The 21,410-nt window shown below is 44.4% G+C and overlaps 1 protein-coding gene across 7 annotated transcripts in view; it reads right to left on the bottom strand.

Annotated features, from left to right (window-relative positions):
- DOCK5 (dedicator of cytokinesis 5) overlaps window positions 1-21,410 on the bottom strand; it is a 235,291-nt gene that overhangs the window by 11,356 nt on the left and 202,525 nt on the right. For all 7 annotated transcript variants that reach the window (XR_012417160.1, XM_005562863.5, XM_045398048.3 and 4 more), the window contains 8 exons: window positions 14,957-15,098; window positions 13,891-13,972; window positions 12,227-12,311; window positions 11,334-11,420; window positions 8,511-8,687; window positions 4,232-4,315; window positions 3,150-3,287; window positions 462-628 (listed from right to left, as the gene is read on the bottom strand). Coding sequence is in view for 6 of the 7 variants with exons in the window: in XM_005562863.5 (XP_005562920.2) it covers window positions 462-628; window positions 3,150-3,287; window positions 4,232-4,315; window positions 8,511-8,687; window positions 11,334-11,420; window positions 12,227-12,311; window positions 13,891-13,972; window positions 14,957-15,098 (962 nt within the window). In the remaining variant the exon portion in view is untranslated. The remainder of the gene's footprint in view (window positions 1-461; window positions 629-3,149; window positions 3,288-4,231; window positions 4,316-8,510; window positions 8,688-11,333; window positions 11,421-12,226; window positions 12,312-13,890; window positions 13,973-14,956; window positions 15,099-21,410) is intronic.

Genomic DNA, 21,410 nt, shown 5'->3' with positions numbered 1-21,410 from the left:
AGTGTTTGTGAACCTATAAAGAGTGGCCATGGGGGTACCAAGAACCTGAATGTTAGTATCATTTGGCTCTGTGGGTGGGGGTACTGCAGGGATTCTACTGTAGTGGGAAGGCTGCGAATAAAGGGAGATTTTTTGTGATATATCGTTTGGTACTTTTGGAATTTCATGTCATGTGATTATAAAACCTATTCATGATATAAAAATTTATTTTTAAAAATGGAAATGAAAAAATAGGTAATGACTATAGGTATGTAATAGTGTGGTATTGTGGGTGATTTTTTTTGGTCATTTTTCATTTTTAGTAACTGTTGGTATTATTTTGCTAATCATGACATTCCTCATGAGGAAGACAATGAGAATGACCCAAAGGCTATTGTTCTCAAAGGAGTGATGCGTGGCTAAAGGCAAAATCATTAAGGCGTTACCCCACCCTTCCTGCAGATGAAAGATCAAACCCTTACCCATCAGATCCCGGTCTGGAAGGAGCATTGTCAGATGAGTTTGAAGAGGTGGAAACCACAGAGGACGTGACTGAGGTGATGGACAGCCTCCGCAGAGTGGAAGACATGATGTAGGGCAGCACAATAGACCCCGTGCGGCTTTGCTTCCTCTCCCTCAAGTTGGGTGGCTGAAAACATATGACTCCACATGGTTAGCGGGCCTGGAATCCAGCCCCTGTGAACTTGCCCAGCTGCCCTGTTTGCTTGTGGCTAACCAGTACCCATCCGTATTGGCTGGCACCCCATTCTGATTGGTTGGTGCCTGTGCTGCCTCTATTGTTAAATATTGCACATACTGATATTGTTAGCTATAGGTACAACTTAGATTAAACCTCCCTGATTCTAAGACTAGAGACAAAGTTGTCATAATTTTCTGCTACCTACATGAGAAAGGAAAAAATTAAGATGTGCCTCACACTCTCCAATAAATAGCAAAACCTTCCGTCTGCTTCCCCAGCTTAGCTTCTTTCAGTCTTTTAAAACATGGAATATTGGGGTAAGAGAAAATTTTTAGATTGACACTGTAGATGTACAGCTTAACCTGGTGAATCCTACATTCTCTAGAAACGTCACCAGTAGGATTACCCCCAGATGCCACCATATGAAACTGACTCACTAATGCTGGCCTAATTCTAACAATGACTAAGCTCATTAAATCCAAGACATAGTCTTTGCTGTCTAGGAATGTGTGTGCAAAAGACAAATGCTCCTAGAAAAACTCTTAAGTAGTAGCAGGTTAGGAGGCACAATCTTAGGAAGACGGCAGGACTGAACGCTTAATGGCTGAAAGACACGGTCAAAAAGATACCCTGGAGGAAACTGTACTGAGGGTGGGCAGACAGGAATGGGGGAGAAAAGAACATGAAAAGAAACTCAGAGCTTTGGTTTGAGGAAATAATGTGAAAATAAGGGGTTTAAGAATAAGACCATTAAAGGGCTGGGCATGCTGGCTCACACCTGTAATCCTGGCATGTTGGAAGGCTGAGGCAGGAGGATCGCTTGAGTCCAGGAGTTGGAGGCCAGCCTGGGCAACATAGCGAGACCTTATCTCTACAAAAAAGTTTTTAAAATTAGCTGGGTGTGGGCTGGGCACAGTGGCTCACACCTGTAATCCCAGCACTTTGGGAGGCCGAGGCATGCAGATCACGAGGTCAGGAGATCGAGACCATCCTGGCTAACACGGTGAAACCCCATCTCTACTAAAAATACAAAAAATTAGCCAGGCATGGGGACGGGCACCGGTAGTCTCAGCTACTCGGGAGGCTGAGGCAGGAGAATGGCGTGAACCTGGGAGGCGAAGCTTGCAGTGAGCTGAGATCGTGCCACTGCACTCCAGCCTAGGCGACAGAGCCAGACTCCGTCTCAAAATAAATAAATAAATAAATAAATAAATAAATAAATAAAAATAATTAGCTGGCTGTGGTGGAGCACACCTGTAGTTCCAGCTACTCAGGAGGCTGAGGTAGGAGGATGGCTTGAGCCTGGGAAGTCAAGGCTGCAGTGAGCTGTGATCATGCACTGCATTTCAGCCTGGGTGACAAAGAGAGATCCTGTCTCAAAAAGAAAAACAAAACAAAAAGAATAAGACCATTAAAGAGAACAGGATGAATTCAAAGAAAAAAATGCAGATAAGTACAGCTAGAATGTATTACACCATCACCTGCTGGAGAGAAAAGGTTAGTACATGCACTATCCACTGAACTGCTCTGGAGGAGAAAAGAAAATTGTAGCTGTGAGGAACTTGTCAAAAACAATTATGAAAGCAGCTACATACATATGAAATGTAATTCACAATTCTTTCTTCCCCTCAAAGGCGAGAAAACTGTACACTTTTCATCAAAATAGATACTATTTCTAAGATTAGGAAAAAATATAAGAATTTGGCCAGACAGGACAAGACTAACCAGTGTCTAGGATTCAGAAAACTTTGGGTTATTTTGGTTTTTTTTGTTTGTTTATTTTGAGATAGAGTCTCACTCTGTCGCCCAGGTTGGAGTGTACTACTGTGATCTCGGCTCACTGAAATCTCCACCTCCTGGGTACAAGCAATTATCTTGTGTCAGCCTCCTGAGTAGCTGGGACTACAGGCGCCCGCCATTACGCCCAGCTAATTTTTTTTTTTTTTTTTTTTTTTTTTTTTTTTTTAGTAGAGATGGGTTTTCACCATGTTGGCCAGGCTGGTCTCAAACTCCTGACCGCAAGTGATCAGCCCTCCTTGGCCTCCCAAAGTGCTGGGATTACAGCCGTGAGCCACTGCACCTGGCCTGATTTCTAGTACAGTGGTTCTCAAAGTGTTGTCCCCAGACCAGCGGCATCAATATCACCTGGGAACTTCTTAGAATTAGAAATACTTGGGCCCCACCCCCAGATCTATGGAATCAAAAACTCTGGGGTTATGATGGCTCAGCTATCTGCATTTTCACAATCCCTCTGGGTGGTTCTGATAGTTGTTCAAGTTGGAGAACCTCTGTCCAGCACAAGGACTGTTCAAGGTCACCAAGAGGGGAACACGCTCTCTCCCACCAGCCCCACTATTTCCATGTCATAGCTGAGGTATTACAACTCATTTGGCATCTGAAAAACAAATCAGTGTCATAAAAGGTCACGGAGCCTAGGAAAAGGCGTGAAGGACACTTAGATCCTGCTTACCAGTGTTATAACCCCATAGTGCTTTTCTACTTTCTCCTTGAGTTCCCGGAAGCAAGATGACAACCGCTCATGCAGCGGCTTCAGCTGCTCTGTCAGTTTCTCCCCATGGATGCGGATCCCTTCCGTTAGCAGAGGCATCTGGAGAAAAGGGCAAAAAAGGAGTGAAACGTGCCTCAGGAAGAGGGATCGTTTTGATTTGGTTGGGGAAGGCGGGGAAGGGAGGGATGGGGTGGAAAGGTAAACTGGTAGACATAGTACTGGACAACAGGAAGGCCACTTCTCAGTGTAGGCCTTGTGGACTGGATGGACTTTGGTCAATGATGTGAGAAAATGTGCACACCAAGAATACAGGTTAGCCCTAAACTGGGGAAGGGCTGTGGGATGAGGCAAATCTAACAGAGCCCTGGGGCACTTCCATGGATGAGCAACTGAGAGGTTTAAGTCTTAGACCGAATTTGGTAGTGATGTTTTCTACCGCTGCCCACTGAAGTCTTGAGAGAAAAAAAATGAGGGCTGCATCTCTTAGCTGGAAATGCATGCCAGGAAACCAACGGGTTTTTTTTTTTTTTTTTTTTTTTTTGAGATGGAGTCTCGCTCTGTTGCCCATGCTGGAGTGCTGTGGCGTGATCTCGGCTCACTGCCACCTCTGCCTCACAGGTTCAAATGATTCTCCTGCCTCAGCCTCCCGAGTAGCTGGGATTACAGGCATGTACCACCGTGCCTGGCTAATTTTGTATTTTTAGTAGAGATGGGGTTTCACCATGTTGGCCAGGTTGGTCTGAAATTCCTGACCTCAGGTGATCCACCCACTTCGGCCTCCCAAAGTGCTGAGATTACAGGCATGAGCCACTGTGCCCGACCCCAACTGATGAACTCTGATCTCAGCTTTAAGAGGGCTCCGTCAACCCTGGGCAGTTTAACTGCCGGCCAAGGAAACAAATACATAGATAGGTGGTGGTTCCATAAGGGTTAAAAAAGAAAGAAAAGTAACCCTGAGTGGGCTTGTAGACTTAAGCCCTGGAGAATAAAGGGTGTCCTACACTGTGCCCTCCCCAGGAGTGTAGAGGAAAGATGTCCTATACCTGTAATGCTATTAGTCGCTTTAGCAGCTCAACCTTCTCCTGGTCTTCAGGATGCTCCTGCAAGTACTTTTCTGTAAAGAAAGCCTAAAAGCAGAACATACACAAGTATTAATTAGAACACATTCCTGTCTGTGCAGGAAAGCCTGGAAGGGTGAAGCATGTGTCCTGTGCTGAAGAACCAGGTGTGTCTAACTAAAAATGCATCCCTTTCCTGGGATAGCGCTTACCCTATGTTGTGCAATGCAAAAAAGTATGTGCTATTGTGTGGTCTTTCCTTTATTAGCAAATTCTTAGCAAGACTACATTCTTGACAGTCACCAGCCCACCACACATACACACACACACACACACACCAAATAATCATCATCAACAAAGCAAAATGTCATTCATTAAAATAACTTTCCCAAAGAACAAAGCAAAGGAGAAATGGCAATATCTCAAGGCTAACCATTAAATTAAGTGCGCAGATAGTATAAGGGAAAGAGTAAAAAGTTTAAAAACAGGAGATGGAGGTGATAGGGTTTCTGCTCTTCCCGTGATATTGGCTGTATCACGCTTTTTTCCTATCTTAAGTGAAAGTTAGTATCTGCACTTTCTTACTAATCCCCTATCCTAAATGCTATTTTAAAAAGAAAGTGAGATATAGATGTGAAGATATTTCAAAAATATTAAATTCTGGTTGCCCTTATTATTACATACCAGCACCATGCTTATCAGTAAACACTCATGACCCCCCAGCTAAGTCCCTGTAACAGGTAAATAAGACCCAAACTTAAATTCCAAACACAGGCCTTATATAGGGTACTGTTTTAAAGATAGAATTCATCAGGAAAGAGAAACAGAAGTTCGCATCAAACGTTTCCGACAGGGTCGAAAATAGGAGTGACATCTTTTCTTCCCAGACCTTAACATTCATTTCTGAAAGTGCTTTCAAAGACCAGCCTTCAGATTCCCCTTCAGTCTTCCGCTTTAATGCCATGAAAGCCAAAGCCCCCATTACATAAAACCAAGAGCTCCTGGAACTACAGGACAGACTTACAAAAGTGAATGGCCCATTTTGGGCGCCAAACAAAGTATGTGCAAAGCCTACCTTGTGAGCAGACATCAAGGGTTGACTTATGTCCCCCCAAACTTCCTATGTTGAAGTCCTAATGCCTGGTACCTCAGAATGTGACCCTATTTGGAAGCAGGGCTGTTGCAGATTTAATGAGTTAAGAGGAGGTCATACATACTGGAGTAGGATGGGCCCTTAAGCCCGTATGACTGATGTCCTTATAAAAAGGGGAAATTCGGAGACAGAAGTGCAAACACTGGGAGAACACTATGTGAAGTGATGCAAGAAGATGGCCATCGACAAGCCACGGAGGAGCAGCCTCAAGTCACGGAGCACCAAGAAGACACCAGAAGCCAGGAAGAGAGACATGGAACGTTCTTTCACACATCCTTGCAAGGAACCAACACTGTGACACCTTGATTTCAGACTTCTTGCTCATGGAACAGTGAAACAAGAAGTTTTTGTTGTTTTAAGCCACCCAGTTGGGAGAACTTTGTTACAGCAGCCCTAGCAAACTAACACAACAGTGAATATGAATATATATGGAGCAATTACCACAAAAAGAAGCATGACAATATAATACATTAGCAAAACAGCTCGTTCTAGCCAGGATCGTATTTACAGGGACTGTCAGCATAAATGAAAAAGGAGTATTTTACTTAAGTTTTCACTGACTTTTACCTTTTAAATACAAGCACTTGAAATTTTTGAAAGTTATAACAATTTTTTTTTGGCTAAATGGTAGAACACATGGAAGTTCCCAAAGTATTGCTTAGATCGGGGAACACTGGAGCAGAGTGCCCTGAAATTCATTTTTCTAGCAGAGTTCTGCCTCAGAACAGAAAGGTGAGATAAATTACAGCACACAGCTCCTGTGCTCTTATCACTTTGGCAATGAATAAAGAGCTGGATTAGAATAGTTCACCTACATCAAACATGTAATGATGGGCTTCCCAACTGATTGCAATACATCATGGTGATTAACGAGTTTACTTTTTTCTTACTTTTAGAAATGTGCAGTCATACATATTAACTAAATGAATACATTAGTATTTTAAGCCAAAGGTCCTGAAATGTATGTACATATGTATGTATTTATCCTTGCTTTTTGTTCATTTTAATTAGAACACTGTTACACTGGAAAAACTTCATATGACATTACGTATCATTCACAGATATTGGCGTATATAAATCTGTGATTGGGGGTATTCTGTAAAAATTAATACTTGGAAAAAATACACGAAGATTAGTACCAATGAGTACATATGAAAAAGTACACACTGAAAGCATCAGAGTATTTAAAAAGTAGTGTATATTAGATCCTATTTTCATATGGACTGCCATTGTAACACTGGATATTATTACAGCTCCTAACATGGACAAACTAGAATTTGTCTCTGGTGTTGAGCCTTTCCCAGCTGCAGAATATAATAAGGCTAGAGAAGGCTGAGAGGCTGAGAAAAAGGACAAGAAAGATGATTATAGTGGCAGCCACAGAGCATAGACGTCACCATCCACGAAGAACATTCCAATTACACCGTCTGCTCCAAGTAGGCAGGAGGAGGCAGGAAGAAAACCAACACTGGTGAAGCCCCAACTCTATGCCAAGCACTGTCTGACGTTTCTTCTATACAGGAGGTCTCCCTTAATCTTCCCATCCATCCTGTGATCTATCTTGTAAGTCAGGTATTTTTCTTTTCTTTTCTTTTTTTTTTTTTTTTAAGATGGAGTGTTGTTCTGTCGCCCAGGCTTGGAGTTCAGCGGTGCAATCTTGGTTCACTGCAGCCTTTGCCTCCCGGGTTCAAGCAATTCTCATGCCTCAGCCTCTCCAGTACCTGAGATTACAGGCGCCCGCCATGATGCCCAGTTAATTTTTAAAAATATTTTTATTAGAGACAGGGTTTCGCCAAGTTTGCCAGGCTGGTCTTGATCTCCTGGCCTCAGGTGATTCTCCTGCCTCGGCTTCCCAAAGTGCTGGGATTACAGGCATGAGCCAATGTGCCTGGCCAAGTTAGGCATTCTTCTCACTTTGCAGATATACGGAGCTCAGAGAGGTGAAGCATGTTGCCAGGAGCACACAGTGGCCAATGGGAAGCCAGAATTGAGTCCTGGGAGCAACTAAGTGCAAAGTTCCTGCTCTTCCCAGGACACACACACACACACACGGACACACACACGGACACAAGAGTGCCACACAGTTAATGTCGCTCACCCTTCCCCTCTGGCTCCTTTAATTTCTACCCACTCTCCAGGCGGCTCCACAGGGGTGTCCTTGCCAAATGGTGATTTAGATCCAAATAGTTTATATTCAAAAAATATTTAGCCACTGAAAACATACCACAGCAATGAAAAATTCTGCCACCATTAATTATACTTAACATACACTGAATCCATGATGTGTATTTTAAATGCTGTTACATCCTAAACCTTTAATGCCATGGATTAAATTGTGCTGACTACTGCTTTCATGTCTCAACTAAGAATATTTAGTTGAACTAATTTAATTGTAGAGTCAGGGCCTTCAGTTGTCCATACAACCTCTGGCACACCAAGTCAGGCGGGGGTCCTAGAAGCTAATTCTGCCGCCCAGGCTGGAGTGCAATGGCCCAATCTCGGCTTACTGCAACCTTTGCCTCCAGGGTTAAAAGTGATTCTCGTGCCTCAGCCTCCTAAGTAGCTCGGACTACAGGCGTGCACCACCATGCCTGGCTAATTTTTGTATTTTTGGTAGAGACGGGGTTTCACCATGTTGGCCAAGATGGTCTTGAGCTCCTGACCTCAAGTGATCCACTCACCTCGGCCTCCCTAAGTCCTGGGATTACAGGTGTGAACCACTGGGTCCGGCCCCTAGAAGCTAATTCTAAAGAGAGTGTGGCTCTGCCATCCCCAGAGATGCTGCTCCATTTCCAGTGCATCCTGGGTTCCGGGGTCCACCCATTAGCGTGTAAACCCTCAGGGGAGACAGAATAACAGGTGCTTTGACCAGAGGCATGTTGGTTTTTTTTCTGTGACGCTTTACTAGGCAATGTACTATACCAGCTGGGTTGCAGACAGTCTCTAAGAAGTCAGGGACAATTGTTTCATTCACTTTACTTGCCAGAAGGGAAAGTGAACATTTCTTAGAGCAGCTGTAGGAAATGAATTTGTCGGTGGCAGATGGCACAGAGGAAGGCACACAGACACCCAGGTCTGTGAATCCCTAGGGGGTTCTGGGACCAAGCGAACCTTTTCATAGTTGGAGAAGCCCCCCATGACAGCCGGGTCCACGATGCCACTGAGCAGCATGGAGAGGGGGTGCACAGAGAGGGACCGGTCCCAGGCGTGCTGCTGAACGCAGTTGCCGATCCTCTCATTGGTCAGCTCCATGGTTTCGATGGCATTCTCCAGAGGACTGATCTCCTCCTGAGTGACAGAGCACATGGGAGAAAAAGGACACTTGTCAGCTCCAAGTAAAGAGTGAAAAAAGTTGAACTCTTCCCTTGAAGAGGTAAAAATGTCCACAAGCTACAGAAAAGGCAAGATTTGCTTGTCAAGGTTAGTCTTATAGCAGGGGTCCCAAAACCCCAGGCCAGTATCCGTCCGTGGCCTATTAGGAAACGGGCCACACAACCAGAGGTGAGCGGCAGGTAAGTGAGGGAAGCCTCATCTGTATTTACAGCCATTCCCCATCACTCGCATTACAACCTGAGCTCCGTCTGCTGTCAGATCAGTGGTGGTATTAGATTTTCATAGCAGTGCAAACTCTATCATGAACTGTACATGCGAGGGCTCTAACTAGGTTGCACCCATCTTATGAGAATCTAATGCCTGATGATCTGTCACTGTCTCCCATCACCTCTAGAAGGGACTCTCTAGTTGCGAGAAAACGAGTTCAGAGCTCCCACTGATTCTACATGATAATTATTTCATTATGTATTACAATATACTAGTAATACAAATACAGTGCACAATAAATGTAATGTGCTTGAATCATCCCCAAACCATCCCCTATCGCCCAATACCCCCGACCTTCCCACCCCAGGTCCACAGAAAAATTGTCTTCCAGGAAAGCAGTCCCTGTGTCAAAAAGATTGGGGACTGCTAGCTTATAAGGACACCACCATTTTTTGGAATAGTGGTAAGATACAAAATAAGCTTTTTAAAATCTCCTTACAAAGTAGAATGATGACTTAAACATGGGAGCCATGGTAATGATTATTCCATGGATGAAATGTCTACAGAAAATTTGAGAAGAAAAGAACTGGACCTGTAGTAAGAATCATTTCCTAGGCAACACTTCCTTGGAGACTTTTGAGAAGATCAATGACAAGAGAATAGCAGGATATCAGATCTGAGTCACTTCTGCACCACCAAGAATGTCCACTGGCAAAATGTTTGATGCTTCCTCCATGAAAGGAGGTAAGTGATCTTGAAGGCCATGCATTCAGACCATACATAGTATGAATTCTATGGTTATCAGACATCAGAAATAATCGGATGTATTAGAATATACAGGCTGAATTTTGAATGAAAAGAAAATGAGACACAGTACAGATTCAGAGAGCTCTTCCTATGGAAATGTCTACAAAATCAGGTTTCAAAAAAAAAATATCTCCTCTTCATTTTACCTATTATCAGTCAACATGACCTCCTATTCCAGACTTGATTCCAAAAGTCTCCATCCAGGAATCATAACCATAACTGAGGAATAATGTCTAAATTTTTTTTCTTTTAGAGACAGGGTGTCACTCAGTTGACCAGACTGGAGTGCAGCAGTGCAATTATTCATAGCTCACTGCAACCTCCAACTCCTGGGCTCAAGCCATCTTCTTGCCTCAGCCTCCCAAGTAGCTAGGATGACAGGCACATGACACCACACACAGCTATTCTTTTTGTAGAGGTGGGGGTCTTGCTATATTGCCCAGGGTGGTCTTGAACTCCTGAGTTCAAGTGATCCTCCCACCTTGGCCTCCCAAAGTTCAGGGATTACAGGCATGAGCCACTGTACCTAGCTATGACTTATAACACATTGAACTTCAGTTCAGATTTGTTCAAGGAACATTTCTTGAACACCTACTTTAGGTTAAGTGTCATGCTATGCACCACAGATACAAAAGTGATTAAGATGTATGTACTTCATGGCTCAGAGGAGCTGATGGTGTTAGTGGGGTCTCAGGACATGTAAACATGGTAGGTTAGAAACACGCCCAGGGTGCCACAGGGGACAGACAAAAGGCAGGTCACCCAATTTGGATGTTCCAGAGATGGATTCATTGAGAAGCTGGTGCCTAAACTGAACCTTGATGGGAGTTATTTAGGTGCAGAAATTGCAAGAGTGTGTTTCAGGCAGAGAAAACAATCCAATGTCACGGAGGACTGAAATTAGCACGGGATGAGCAGTACGGTTCCAATAGATTGCCTAGGAGATGAGGCAGAAGAGTTAGGCCATGTGTGTGTGTGCTAAGGAGGGCAGGCTTTATACTCCAGATACTTGGGGCCATGGAAGGGCTTTAAGCATGAGAATGGACAAAATGGTGAGATTTCCTTAATGGAATTCCCACTGAGGCAGTGAGGTAACTGGATCTGAGAAGGTCATGAATGGCAGGCAGGCCAATGAGGAGGTGGGAAATAAAACAGATTTAATCACTACTAAACAGGTAAAACAGCAGCTTTTGGGAGAGATGAAGAGGGAGGAGTCTAGAGTGATTGGGGATGTGATTAGCGGAGAATAAAAGAACAGGCTTTGGGAGGGAAGATGTAATTGACAGGAAACTCCAAGCGGCATTCCAAAAATGTTTCTGGGTGCTGGCAGGATCGCTGAGCAGACACCACTGCTCTGGACATAAAAGAGTCATTCACTGTGAGTGACCTTTAGGGCTGGTGTTGTCACATCAGTTTTACAAAGGAGCTCTATTATACAAGCATGCCTTTTATTTCTCTTTTGAAAAACAAAGTTGGCCAGAGGAGGCTGGCCAAGCTGGTGTGAACTGCAGAGGGAATTCAACAAAGCCTGTTATTATATTTGGAGACAGAAAGTTTTTTTCTAAGTGCCAATTTCAAATGACTCACTGTTGAAATCTGTTTGACTTCAAACCACTTGAGAATCCCAGGAAAGGTATATGCAGTCGTATACGTGGTCCGTTCAATCCACATCGTCTGGTGGCAAGAAGGAACACATGAAATGTTGGTCAATTCCCAGGAGGAAAACATGAAATGTTCTTCAATTCCCAGGGAAAATAGCAAAACTCCCTGGGGTTCAGTTAAGTGAGATTCTATTCTCAAATGCCTCATAGGGAATGAGCCAAATTTTCTCATAAAATTCAAGGATCCTGGATGTTTAAAGCTGAAAGGGATCATCTACTTGGGACTTCTCACCCTACAGAGGGAAATGTGAGGTCTAGAGAGGTACGACTAGCCCAAGGTTATTATGAGCAGCAGGCCCAGGAAGAGTCCAGATTCTGGACTCCTAGTCAAGCATTTTCCATGGAGATGACAGCTGGCTGTCTAGGTAATTAGCACTTCCTGTCTAGGTAATTAGCAGGTGAAGCCTCTATTCCCAGGGGTGCCATCGTTTCTCCTGTGGAAGCTGGTTAGGTAGGTGGAAGACCTCCACCTGGGATGCCAATTTTACCTTTTTTTTTTGAGACAGAGTTTCGCTGTCACCCATGCTGGAGTGCAGTGGTGCGATCTCGGCTCACTGCAACCTCCGCCTCCTGGGTTCAAGCAATTCCCCTGCCTCGGCCTCCTGAGTAGCTGGGACTACAGGTGTGTGCCACCATGCCTGGCTAATTTTTTGTATTTTTAGTAGAGATGGGGTTTCACTGTGTTAGCCAGAATGGTCTCGATCTCCTGACTTCGTGATCCGCTGGCCTCGGCCTCTCAAAATGCTGGGATTACAGGTGTGAGCCACTGTGCTCAGCCCATCAATTTTACCTCTTAAAGGACAAAAGGGGTGAACTCACAGCAAATTCGTTGTCTGGATCCTTTTCTCCTTTCCGGAACGGCCGGGAGTATCTGAACTGCTGCACTTCATTGGCTCTGTAGTAGCTGGAGAAGGACAAAGCAATGCTGTATTTTCTCTCTTAGAACAACCACTTCTCGACTTGACTTCAACAAAACCTATAACACATCTGCCTGGTCTGAGTTTTACCCACTAAGCTATCTCATAATCAATAATGCCTCCACATGAAGGCCTGAGAAAGTGCACAATTTGATTTTATTTCACACCTTACTTTTATATTACTTAGGAATTTATTTCACAGCACACAATTTATTTATTTTATCTATATTTATTTATTTATTTATTTATTTATTTACTTATTCATTTTGAGTCAGAGTCTCACTCTGTCACCCAGGCTGGAGTGCAGTGGCGCAATCTTGGCTCACTGCAGCCTGCACTTTCCAGGTTCAAGTGATTCTCCTACCTCAGCCTCCCGAGTAGCTGAGATTACAGGCATGCACCACCACGCCTGGCTAATTTTTTAGTATTTTTAGTACAGATGGGGTTTCACCATATTGGCCAGGCTAGTCTTAAACTCCTGACCTCAAGTGATCCACCCGCCTCAGCCTCCAAAAGTTACAGCACACAATTTTAAAAGTTACATGTGGCCAGGTGTGGTGGCTCACACTGTAATTCCACCAGTTTGGGAGGCAGAGGTGGGAAGATCACTTGAACTCAAGACCAGCCAACCTGGGCAGCACAGCAAGATCCCATCTACACACACACACACACACACACACACACACACACACACACACAGAGCCAGGTGTGGTGGTGTATGTCCCGGCTACTCAGGAGGCTGAGGTGGGAGGGAGGGTCTCTTGAGCCCAGGAGTTTAAAGTTGCAGTGAGCTATGATTGCGCCACTGCATGCCAGCCTAGTTGACAGCAAGACCCTGTCTCTTAGTGGGTGGACTGCCTGAGCTCAGGAATTTGAAACCAGCCTGGGAAACATGGTGAAACCCCATCTCTACTAAAATACAAAAAATTAGCCAGGTGTGGCGGCATGCGCCTGTAATCCCAGCTACTCAGGAGGCTGAGGCAGGAGAATTGCTTGAACAATCACGCCACTGTACTCCAGCCTGGGTGACAGAGCAAGACTCCGTCTCAAAAAAAAAGGTATATGCACTCACACATACGTTTGTGATCTCATTAGTCTAGTTTTATAACAGTTCTAGCAACACCATTAGCATTCGGCTCTTCAAGACAAGGAATGAGCCCCTCCATCACTGGGGACCAGCCACTCCTCTGTGATGCTTTTGGAAAAAGCTCAGGCATCTGAAACCCAGGCATGAAATTTCTGATTTTCCTCTGCCTAAAAAAAACAAAACCCCCACATCCCTTTGTATTAGTAAGCTTTTATCTTACACTCAAAGAAGAATAGACAGTAGGTCTTGCAAACTGTAATAAATGTAAGGCTTTGGTTTTAATGTACTCCAAACAAGTGTGAGGGAGAGACAACCTTCTCTTTTTTGTAGAGACAGAGTCCCACTTTGTTGCTCAGGCTGGTCTCAAATTCCTGGCTTCAAGCAATACTCCTCCCTTGGCCTCGGAAAATGTTGGGATTACAGATGTGAGCCACTGTGCCTAGACACAGATATTTTTTTTTAGATGAAAAACCACTTACTTTAGGATCTGCTCCGGAACTGGTTTATCCTTGTAGCTGGGCGGCAAGCTCATCACTGGCTTTACGGTGAAGCACTGCATGTCTGAGGAACTTGTTAAGGAAAAGAGAGGGGCTGGGGCTGCGAAGTTGTCAGACACCAAAGGCCTGTTCTTCCTGCTTCACAGCCGGAAATGCCACCAGCACCAATCACTCCCTTTGACCCAAATCCCAGGACCACATTGAAAATGAAGTTCCTTTGTGTATCACCGAAATGCCTTATTCAGTGATTACAATGAATCCTAGGGTCTTCTTTTTTTTTTTTTTTTTTTTTTTTTTGGTCAGACATCTGGCAAACAACCCTTGCCATAGGGAAATAGACGTCAATGCAATATCAGGAAACAGGTGCTTAGAAATGGATTCAAACAATTTCTTGGGACAAGCATCCCCTGAAATCACCAGACTCAGAGCCCAGGCAACAGGAATTGCTTGTATCTTTGGATCCCATCTGTTTATCCAGTGCCACAGTTGGGCACAGTGCTAGGTATTTTGAATATGTTATCTCTAACACACACAACAACTCTATGAGAGGGATATGATTATTCTCTTTTCACAGATGGAGAATCTGAGGATAAGAGAGGTTAAAATCCAACATCACACAGCTGGTAAGTGGTCAAGTTAGGCTTCAAAAGCAGCTCAAGGGTAAGTGCTCCTGCTCTGATTTAATGATCGTGTCTTAGAAAGTCTTAGCTCCCCAACCCACCAGGACAGAGATACCGTTTCAAAGTCTACAACAGAATCCAGAATTCAGAATAGGAAGTCTATGTTCCACTTAAGCACCCCATCTGGCTAGGAAGTATATTTCATATCCGTCACTTGTCTATTACCTCTCCTGTTTTGTTACATCATCACCACCAGCTAATGCTATGAGGGTCCCAAAGATTTTACGTGGAATGGGAAACTGTGTCAGAACGCTTCAGAGGATCGTCTGTCTGCAGAGAAGGGACTGTAGCTCCCATCTTCTCTGGCTTAGCAGGGGCTGTGCACAGCCATAAGAGCCTCGGGGCCATATTCCCCACGGGAAGGATACACTGCTTGGGGGAGGACTTGATGTCTTCCCCAGGAGGCGTGGTGCTGGTCATCTTCTCCGCATTGGGGAACTGGGTTAGCAACCTCAGGCTGAAGTCCTCTCGCCTCTCATACTCCTTTCCCCGGTAGATGAAGATTTTATTCTGCAGGTGAGAGACAGCAAGGGAAGTCATTACATAGGACGAGTGAAGAGGCAACTGGAGTTCCGGGTACTGAGGGAGCCATTGCGCTCCCCAGCCAAGGTTCAATCCACACCATCAAGTTCTCATTGAATATCTAGTCCGTGCCTGACAGCAACTGTCACATCTTATAAGAGCTGCGGTTTATTTGAGAAGTTAAATCACAGGCATAAAAAATACTTAGCCCGGTGCTGCTTCTGGTGTGGCCCAAGGACCATGGCCAGTCTGCAAACAGTCTGGACCCCCATCTGCAAGGAAATAAGGAACTTGTGCCCTCAAGTAAATCAATGACATCACCAAGCATGCTGATATTTTCATGGCAAGACATTCTTAAGGAAGGAAGGAAGTGCATTAATTTACATTGAGGTATAAACTCTGTCGATCTCATCATGATCCAGTAACAGTTTGTGGACCAGCATTTAAACAGCACAGCCTCAGAGAATGAGAAGGAACGTGCCTTCTGGCACAGAAACAGAGTCACAGAGAACAGAAGCAATGTACCGCAGTCCCCAGCCAATCCTGAAAGTCTGAGAGAAAATCACTGCATTAAATACTATTTTCTCCACTCTAGACTGCAAATATAATCTCTTTAATCAAATTTTTTTCCCCAAGAGATTTCCTAGGCCGCAGGCATGGGAGTAATTTGTCTCACAGGTGTGACTGCCTGGGCAAGTGCAAACATAGCCATGTTCGAAATGAGCAGTTTGCACAGGTAGCCCACACATGATTCATTTTTAACCAAGGCTTGGGCCCAGGTTGTCTTGTAAAATGTCTTTGAAACTCACTTGTCCATTCACATAACAAATATGTGTTGTGCAAACAGAAGATCAGTCAGACAACAGGAATACAATGGTGATCCTGCTCTCACAGAATTACCTTCTAGAGGAGAGAATAAAAAACAAGCAAGTAAATAAATAAGTAAACCTGATAGTGTAAGTACCGTGAAGGCAATTACACTTTTCAGGCAAATACTGAATGAAGGGAGTAAAAACTACTGGATCTTTTGGAATACATGATAAAACTTTTCCAAGCTAGGAAAAATCTATGGGACTCAAGCCTGTTGAAATTCCATCATTCAGGCGAAACAACGGTGGGCAAAGGATCAGAGTGTAATACAACGCTAGTTGTATGATGCAGACGATAACTATAAAAGGAATCAAAGCAGGTCAGGAAGAATTAGCTTGGCTGGAAACAGAAGGCTTCAAAGAAGACACGGGCCTTAGACAGGCATAGACAGATGAATGGGAAAAGGAAGTGTAAAGAGAAGGAGTGAGAAGGGCCAGGCGGGTACGTGGAAAGGGTCAGGCCCAGGGGTGGAAAGCACAGAGTCCTGGGAGAAGACATGAGCCTGGCCTGGAAGAATGAGCCAGAATATGAATGATCTTGCATGGCAGGTAGAGGTTTCAAAGACTCGGAATGTTCACTGGAGGTTCTGGAAGGCAGGAGCCGCATGATGAAAGAAGAAGTGTAGACAATGTAAGCCAACGGTGGCATCTATGTCCAACTGAAGGCTCATAGGCTGGACTGCGCAGGAGAAGGAAAAGGAACAGCAGGAGAAGGAGAAGGAAAAGGAACAGCAGGAGAGGGAGAAGTAAAAGCATTCAGTGTTTGTCTCTTTGGTGTTGGGAGAAGGGCGAGGAAGATAGGGGAGTTGATGCTGATTCAAAGATCACTGGTTTTGAGCCTGGGCAATACAGTGAGACCCCATATCTAAGAAAAAATAAAAACATTAGCTAGGCGTGGTGGTACACAGCTGTAACCCCACCTCCTCAGCAGGCTGAGGCAGGAGAACTGCCTGAGCCTGGGAGGTCAAGGCTGCAGGCAGCTGTGATTACGCCACTGCGTTTCAGCCTGGATGACAGAGCAAGACCCCATTTCTTAAAAAAAAAAAAAAAGTCAGTGGTCTTGGAGTAGGAAGAACAGTGGTACCCTTGACAGAAACAAGAGAGATAAAGAAATCTCACCGGGTTGGAAGGAGAGGATGATGTAATTTTATATATTCTGAGTTTGGGGAAATATCCCATAGAAAAGAATGGCACTGACGTTATATGCACTCACAAGGATTTTATATTCTACTGTAAGTACGCTCTGAGGTATGTTAACATCTATAAACTACCTTACAGTTTATAAAGCACTCCTATATGCTATTTACTTAATTCTCAAAACTTTCCTGTGATGTAGGCATTATTTTTCTAAATTACGGATCAGAAAACCAAGACTCGGTGATTACGTGATTTCACCAAAATCACACACTCGCTCAGCAGGTGATTTAGACTAGAATGCTTCTGACTTGAAGTCTGGTGTTCTTGATTTCACAGAATCACTGCTGTCTCTGTGGTCACATTTCTGATTTCATGCAACACACAGGCATATGTAACAGATGTGGCAGGGCTTGTTCTTTTATGTTGACCTGGATTAAAGCAGAGCTAACGCTAGACACTGATGCATTTTTACCCTACACTCTATTTTTTAATTTTTAATTTTTTCTTTTTTTGAGACAGGGTCTCACTCTGTCATCCAGGCTGGAGTGCAGTGGCTTGATCACAGCTCACTGCAGCTTCTAATTCCAATCCTCAAGCAATCCTCCTGCCTCAGCCTACTGAGCAGCCAGGACCACAGCACATGCTACCATGCCTGGCTAATTTTTAAAAAAATTTTTTGTAGAGACAGGGTCATGCTATGATGCCCAGGATGGCCTTGAATTGCTGGTCTCAAACTCCTGGGCTCAAGCAAGCCTCCTGCCTCGGCCTACCAGTGCTGGGATTATAGGCATGAGTCACCATGGTTGGTCCCAGACTTTCCACTCTTTATTCTCTTTCCTCTGCCTGGTCCATCTCATCCCCAACCACAGTTACTTTAACTCCATATAAGTAACTCACCAACTTTTATCTCTTGTCTGTAACTTCACTTGAGTTCCAGATCTATACAGCTAATGGTTGACTTGTGCCTTTTGGATGTTCCAAATCTACCTCCCCTTGAGTACGTGCAAAACCAAACTCCTGCAAACACTTTAGAAAACCCTGGGAGGTCCTCTGCTATCTGGTACCCACAGCCATCCGCCCCATTCTCCTATACACCCTCTTGTACACACTACTCCAGCCTCATAGCTTTTGGACCTGCTATTCTCAAGGTCTGGGACCCATGCTCATCCTCTTGATAGCTTCATGGCTTATTCTTTAACTTTTTTCTGGTTTTTGCAAAAATGTCATTTTCTTTATGAAGTCTTTCTTGTTTACTCTATTTAAAATTGCAACTCTATCCCCAACACGTGCCTCTCTAGTCCCCTTCCCTAAGTCCTTTTCTCCATGATACTTACTGAATAGCTACACTGTAGAAGGCAGTGTTCTAGGCCATCTGACATACTCAATAGTTTATTCATTTATCTCATTTTCTGATCTCTCCAAGCTGGAACATAAGCTTGATAAATTTCAAGATTCTGGTTTGTTTTGTCTCTGCTCCCATGCCTATATTAGAGCCAAGTACGTGGTAGGAGTTTAATAAATATTTACTCAAGGAATAAATTCATTCTCTCCTCCGTGACTCTGGCCTTTTCCGGTCCTGCTGTCCCAGTAAATAGTTCAACTACCCCCTCCAATGATGCAGGCCAGAAGCCCAGAAATCATTCTTGACAACTCTCGCTTCCTCACCCACACAGCCCATCAATCATCAGATGGCTGTGACCTCATCTCCACCACTCTAGTCTTTCCGCTTCCCTCTAAAGCCACCACCCCCACGTCCCGAGTCTAGCCTGTCATCTCTTTTCTGAACATCTGCAATGGTCTCTTAGTGGTTTATCTGCAGCACCTCCCGTCCATTCTCCATGGATGACCATGGAGACCAAAGCCAGATAACCTTCCCAACACGAAAAATCTGTAGCAGCTCCCACTGCTCTTAGGATGCAGAGAGAACACACCAGGAAACCCCAGGGCTGTGCAGGCTCTTCCAGGGCTCCCCTCCCCCCTGCCGGCACCCCAGCTCTCTCTGTGCCTGCCGCATCGGCCTTTCCTTCCCAGGCACTGCCCTGCTCTTGCCTGCCGCTTCCTCTGCCTGCAATGCTTATTCCTACTCCCTTCACCTGCTCCACTCCCAGCTTACCTTTCAGACTGCAGCTGAAATAGAGGTTCCCTGGAAAGACTTTATCTTATCTTGTCTTATTTGAGACAGTCTGGCTCTGTCGCCCAGGCTGGAGTGCAGGGGCACCATTTCAGCTCATTGCAACCTCTTGCCTCCTGGGCTCAAGTGATTTTCCTGCCTCAGCCTCCCAAGTAGCTGGGATTATAAGTGTGAACCACTGCACTAGACCCTGAATCTTTTTTTTTTTTTTTTTTTTTTTAATGAAGACATAAGCTGGGCATGGTGGCTCACGCCTATAATCCTAAAACTTTGGGAGGCCGAGGCGGGTGGAACATCTGAGGTCAGGAGTTCGAGATCAGCCTGGCCAACATGGTGAAACCCCATCTCTACCAAAATACAGAAATGAGCCGGGCCTGGTCATGCACGCCTGTAATCCCTGCTACTTGGGAGACTGAGGCACGAGAATGGCTCGAACCCCAGAAGGCGGAGGTTGCAGTGAGCCGAGATCGCACCACTGCATTTCAGCCTGGGTGACAGAGTGAGACTCTGTCTCAAAATAAGTAAATAAATAAATAAAAATAAAAAACAATATTAAGACATAATCTACATACAGTAAAATGGACCCCTTTTGGCGTAAAATTCTGTTACTTGCGACAAACATAACCAGGACCACAATCAAGATACAGAACAGTTTCACTGCCGCCAAACATTTCCCCAGGCCCTTCTGCAGCCAACCTCCCCCTGACCAGCAACCACTGATCTATTTTCTGTCCTGATAGGAAGTGTTGCCTTGGCAAGAATTTCATATAAATAAAACTACAAGGTATGTAGCCTTTTAAGTCTAACTTCTTTTACCTAGCAAGATGCATGTGGGAATTGTGCCCGCAGTTGTGTGTATCAGGAGCTCACTGCCTTTGGCTGCTGTAGTATTCTGTTGTGTGGAGACACTGAAGTTTGTTTATCACATCACCAGTTCAGGGACACTTGGATGGTGACTATGATTAAAGCTGCTATAAATATTCCTGTACATTTTTTGTAATAGGGTAAGTTTCTATTTCACTTGGGTAAATATTTCCTGGTTACAGATTCTTATAGCACAGGGTATCTTTCTTGGTTACAGTTTATTTATTTAGTTATTTATTTTTGAGATGGAGTCTCACTCTGCCACCCAGGCTGGAGTGCAGTGGTGTGATCTTGGCTCAATGCAACCTCCACCTCCTGAGTTCAAGCAATTCCCCTGCCTCAGCCTCCTGAGTAGCTGAGATTACAGGCATGCACCACCATGCCCAGCTAATTTTTGTACTTTTAGTAGGGACAGCTTTTCAGCATGTTGGTCACACTGGTCTCGAACCCCTGACCTCAAGTGATCCGCCTGCCTCAGCCTCCCAAAGCACTGGGATTACAGGCGTGAGCCACTGTGTCCGACATGCAGTTTAAATTTTACATTCGTGTGTGATTAAAATCTCCCCTCATGAATTTAGGTTGTAAAATCCATGAGGGTAGGGACTATGTTTGACTGTAATCAGCAAAATATTTCTAATGCCTTCTCTATACCTGGCACAGAGTAGATGCTCAATAAATATTTACTGACTGAATGAATAAACAGTGTCTCATCAGGCACTTTTAGGAATGTAAATTGCTTGCTTGATCACTTGTTTTAAAATTAGGAGAAAGTAGATGGAGAATAAATGTTTAAGCAAAGCTCAGCTCTAAAAGAAACTTTTCTTAAGAATTTTTGTTTATTAAACTATAAAATGAGTATCACATTATAGATGATTTTGAGATGGAAGAAAAATACCATCCTTGTCATTATTATTATAATAAAATGTTTTATTTTGGGAGACTCTTGCAGTCTAGTTTTTGGGATACTTACTTTCAAATTAGCTCTAGCTAGAAACACAACAAACAATGAAATACATCAGTCCATGCTCTTCCCCGGAGTGACCCACAGCAGCTGACCAGTGCGGGGCATGTTTTTCCCTTTTGCACTGCACCTGGGAAAAGTCATTTCACAAAAGACCTGCCAGAACACCAGGGGTGTCTGGGGGTGTGGGGTGAAGAGGCCAGCCGCTCAGGAAATGCTTTCCCTCCCCTACCTCCCACAGCGAGAGAACACGGGTCGGCAGCTGCTAACACACTGTTGCCCATCTGGAAAAGAAATGAGTTTCTTCCCTCCTCCTAATGGCCTGGGAGACCACCATC

Source organism: Macaca fascicularis, chromosome 8, assembly GCF_037993035.2.
Source record: "Macaca fascicularis isolate 582-1 chromosome 8, T2T-MFA8v1.1".
NCBI lineage: Eukaryota > Metazoa > Chordata > Mammalia > Primates > Cercopithecidae > Macaca > Macaca fascicularis.
Note: the sequence above shows the minus strand (reverse complement) of the source record. Positions and strands in the feature narration are given on the sequence as shown.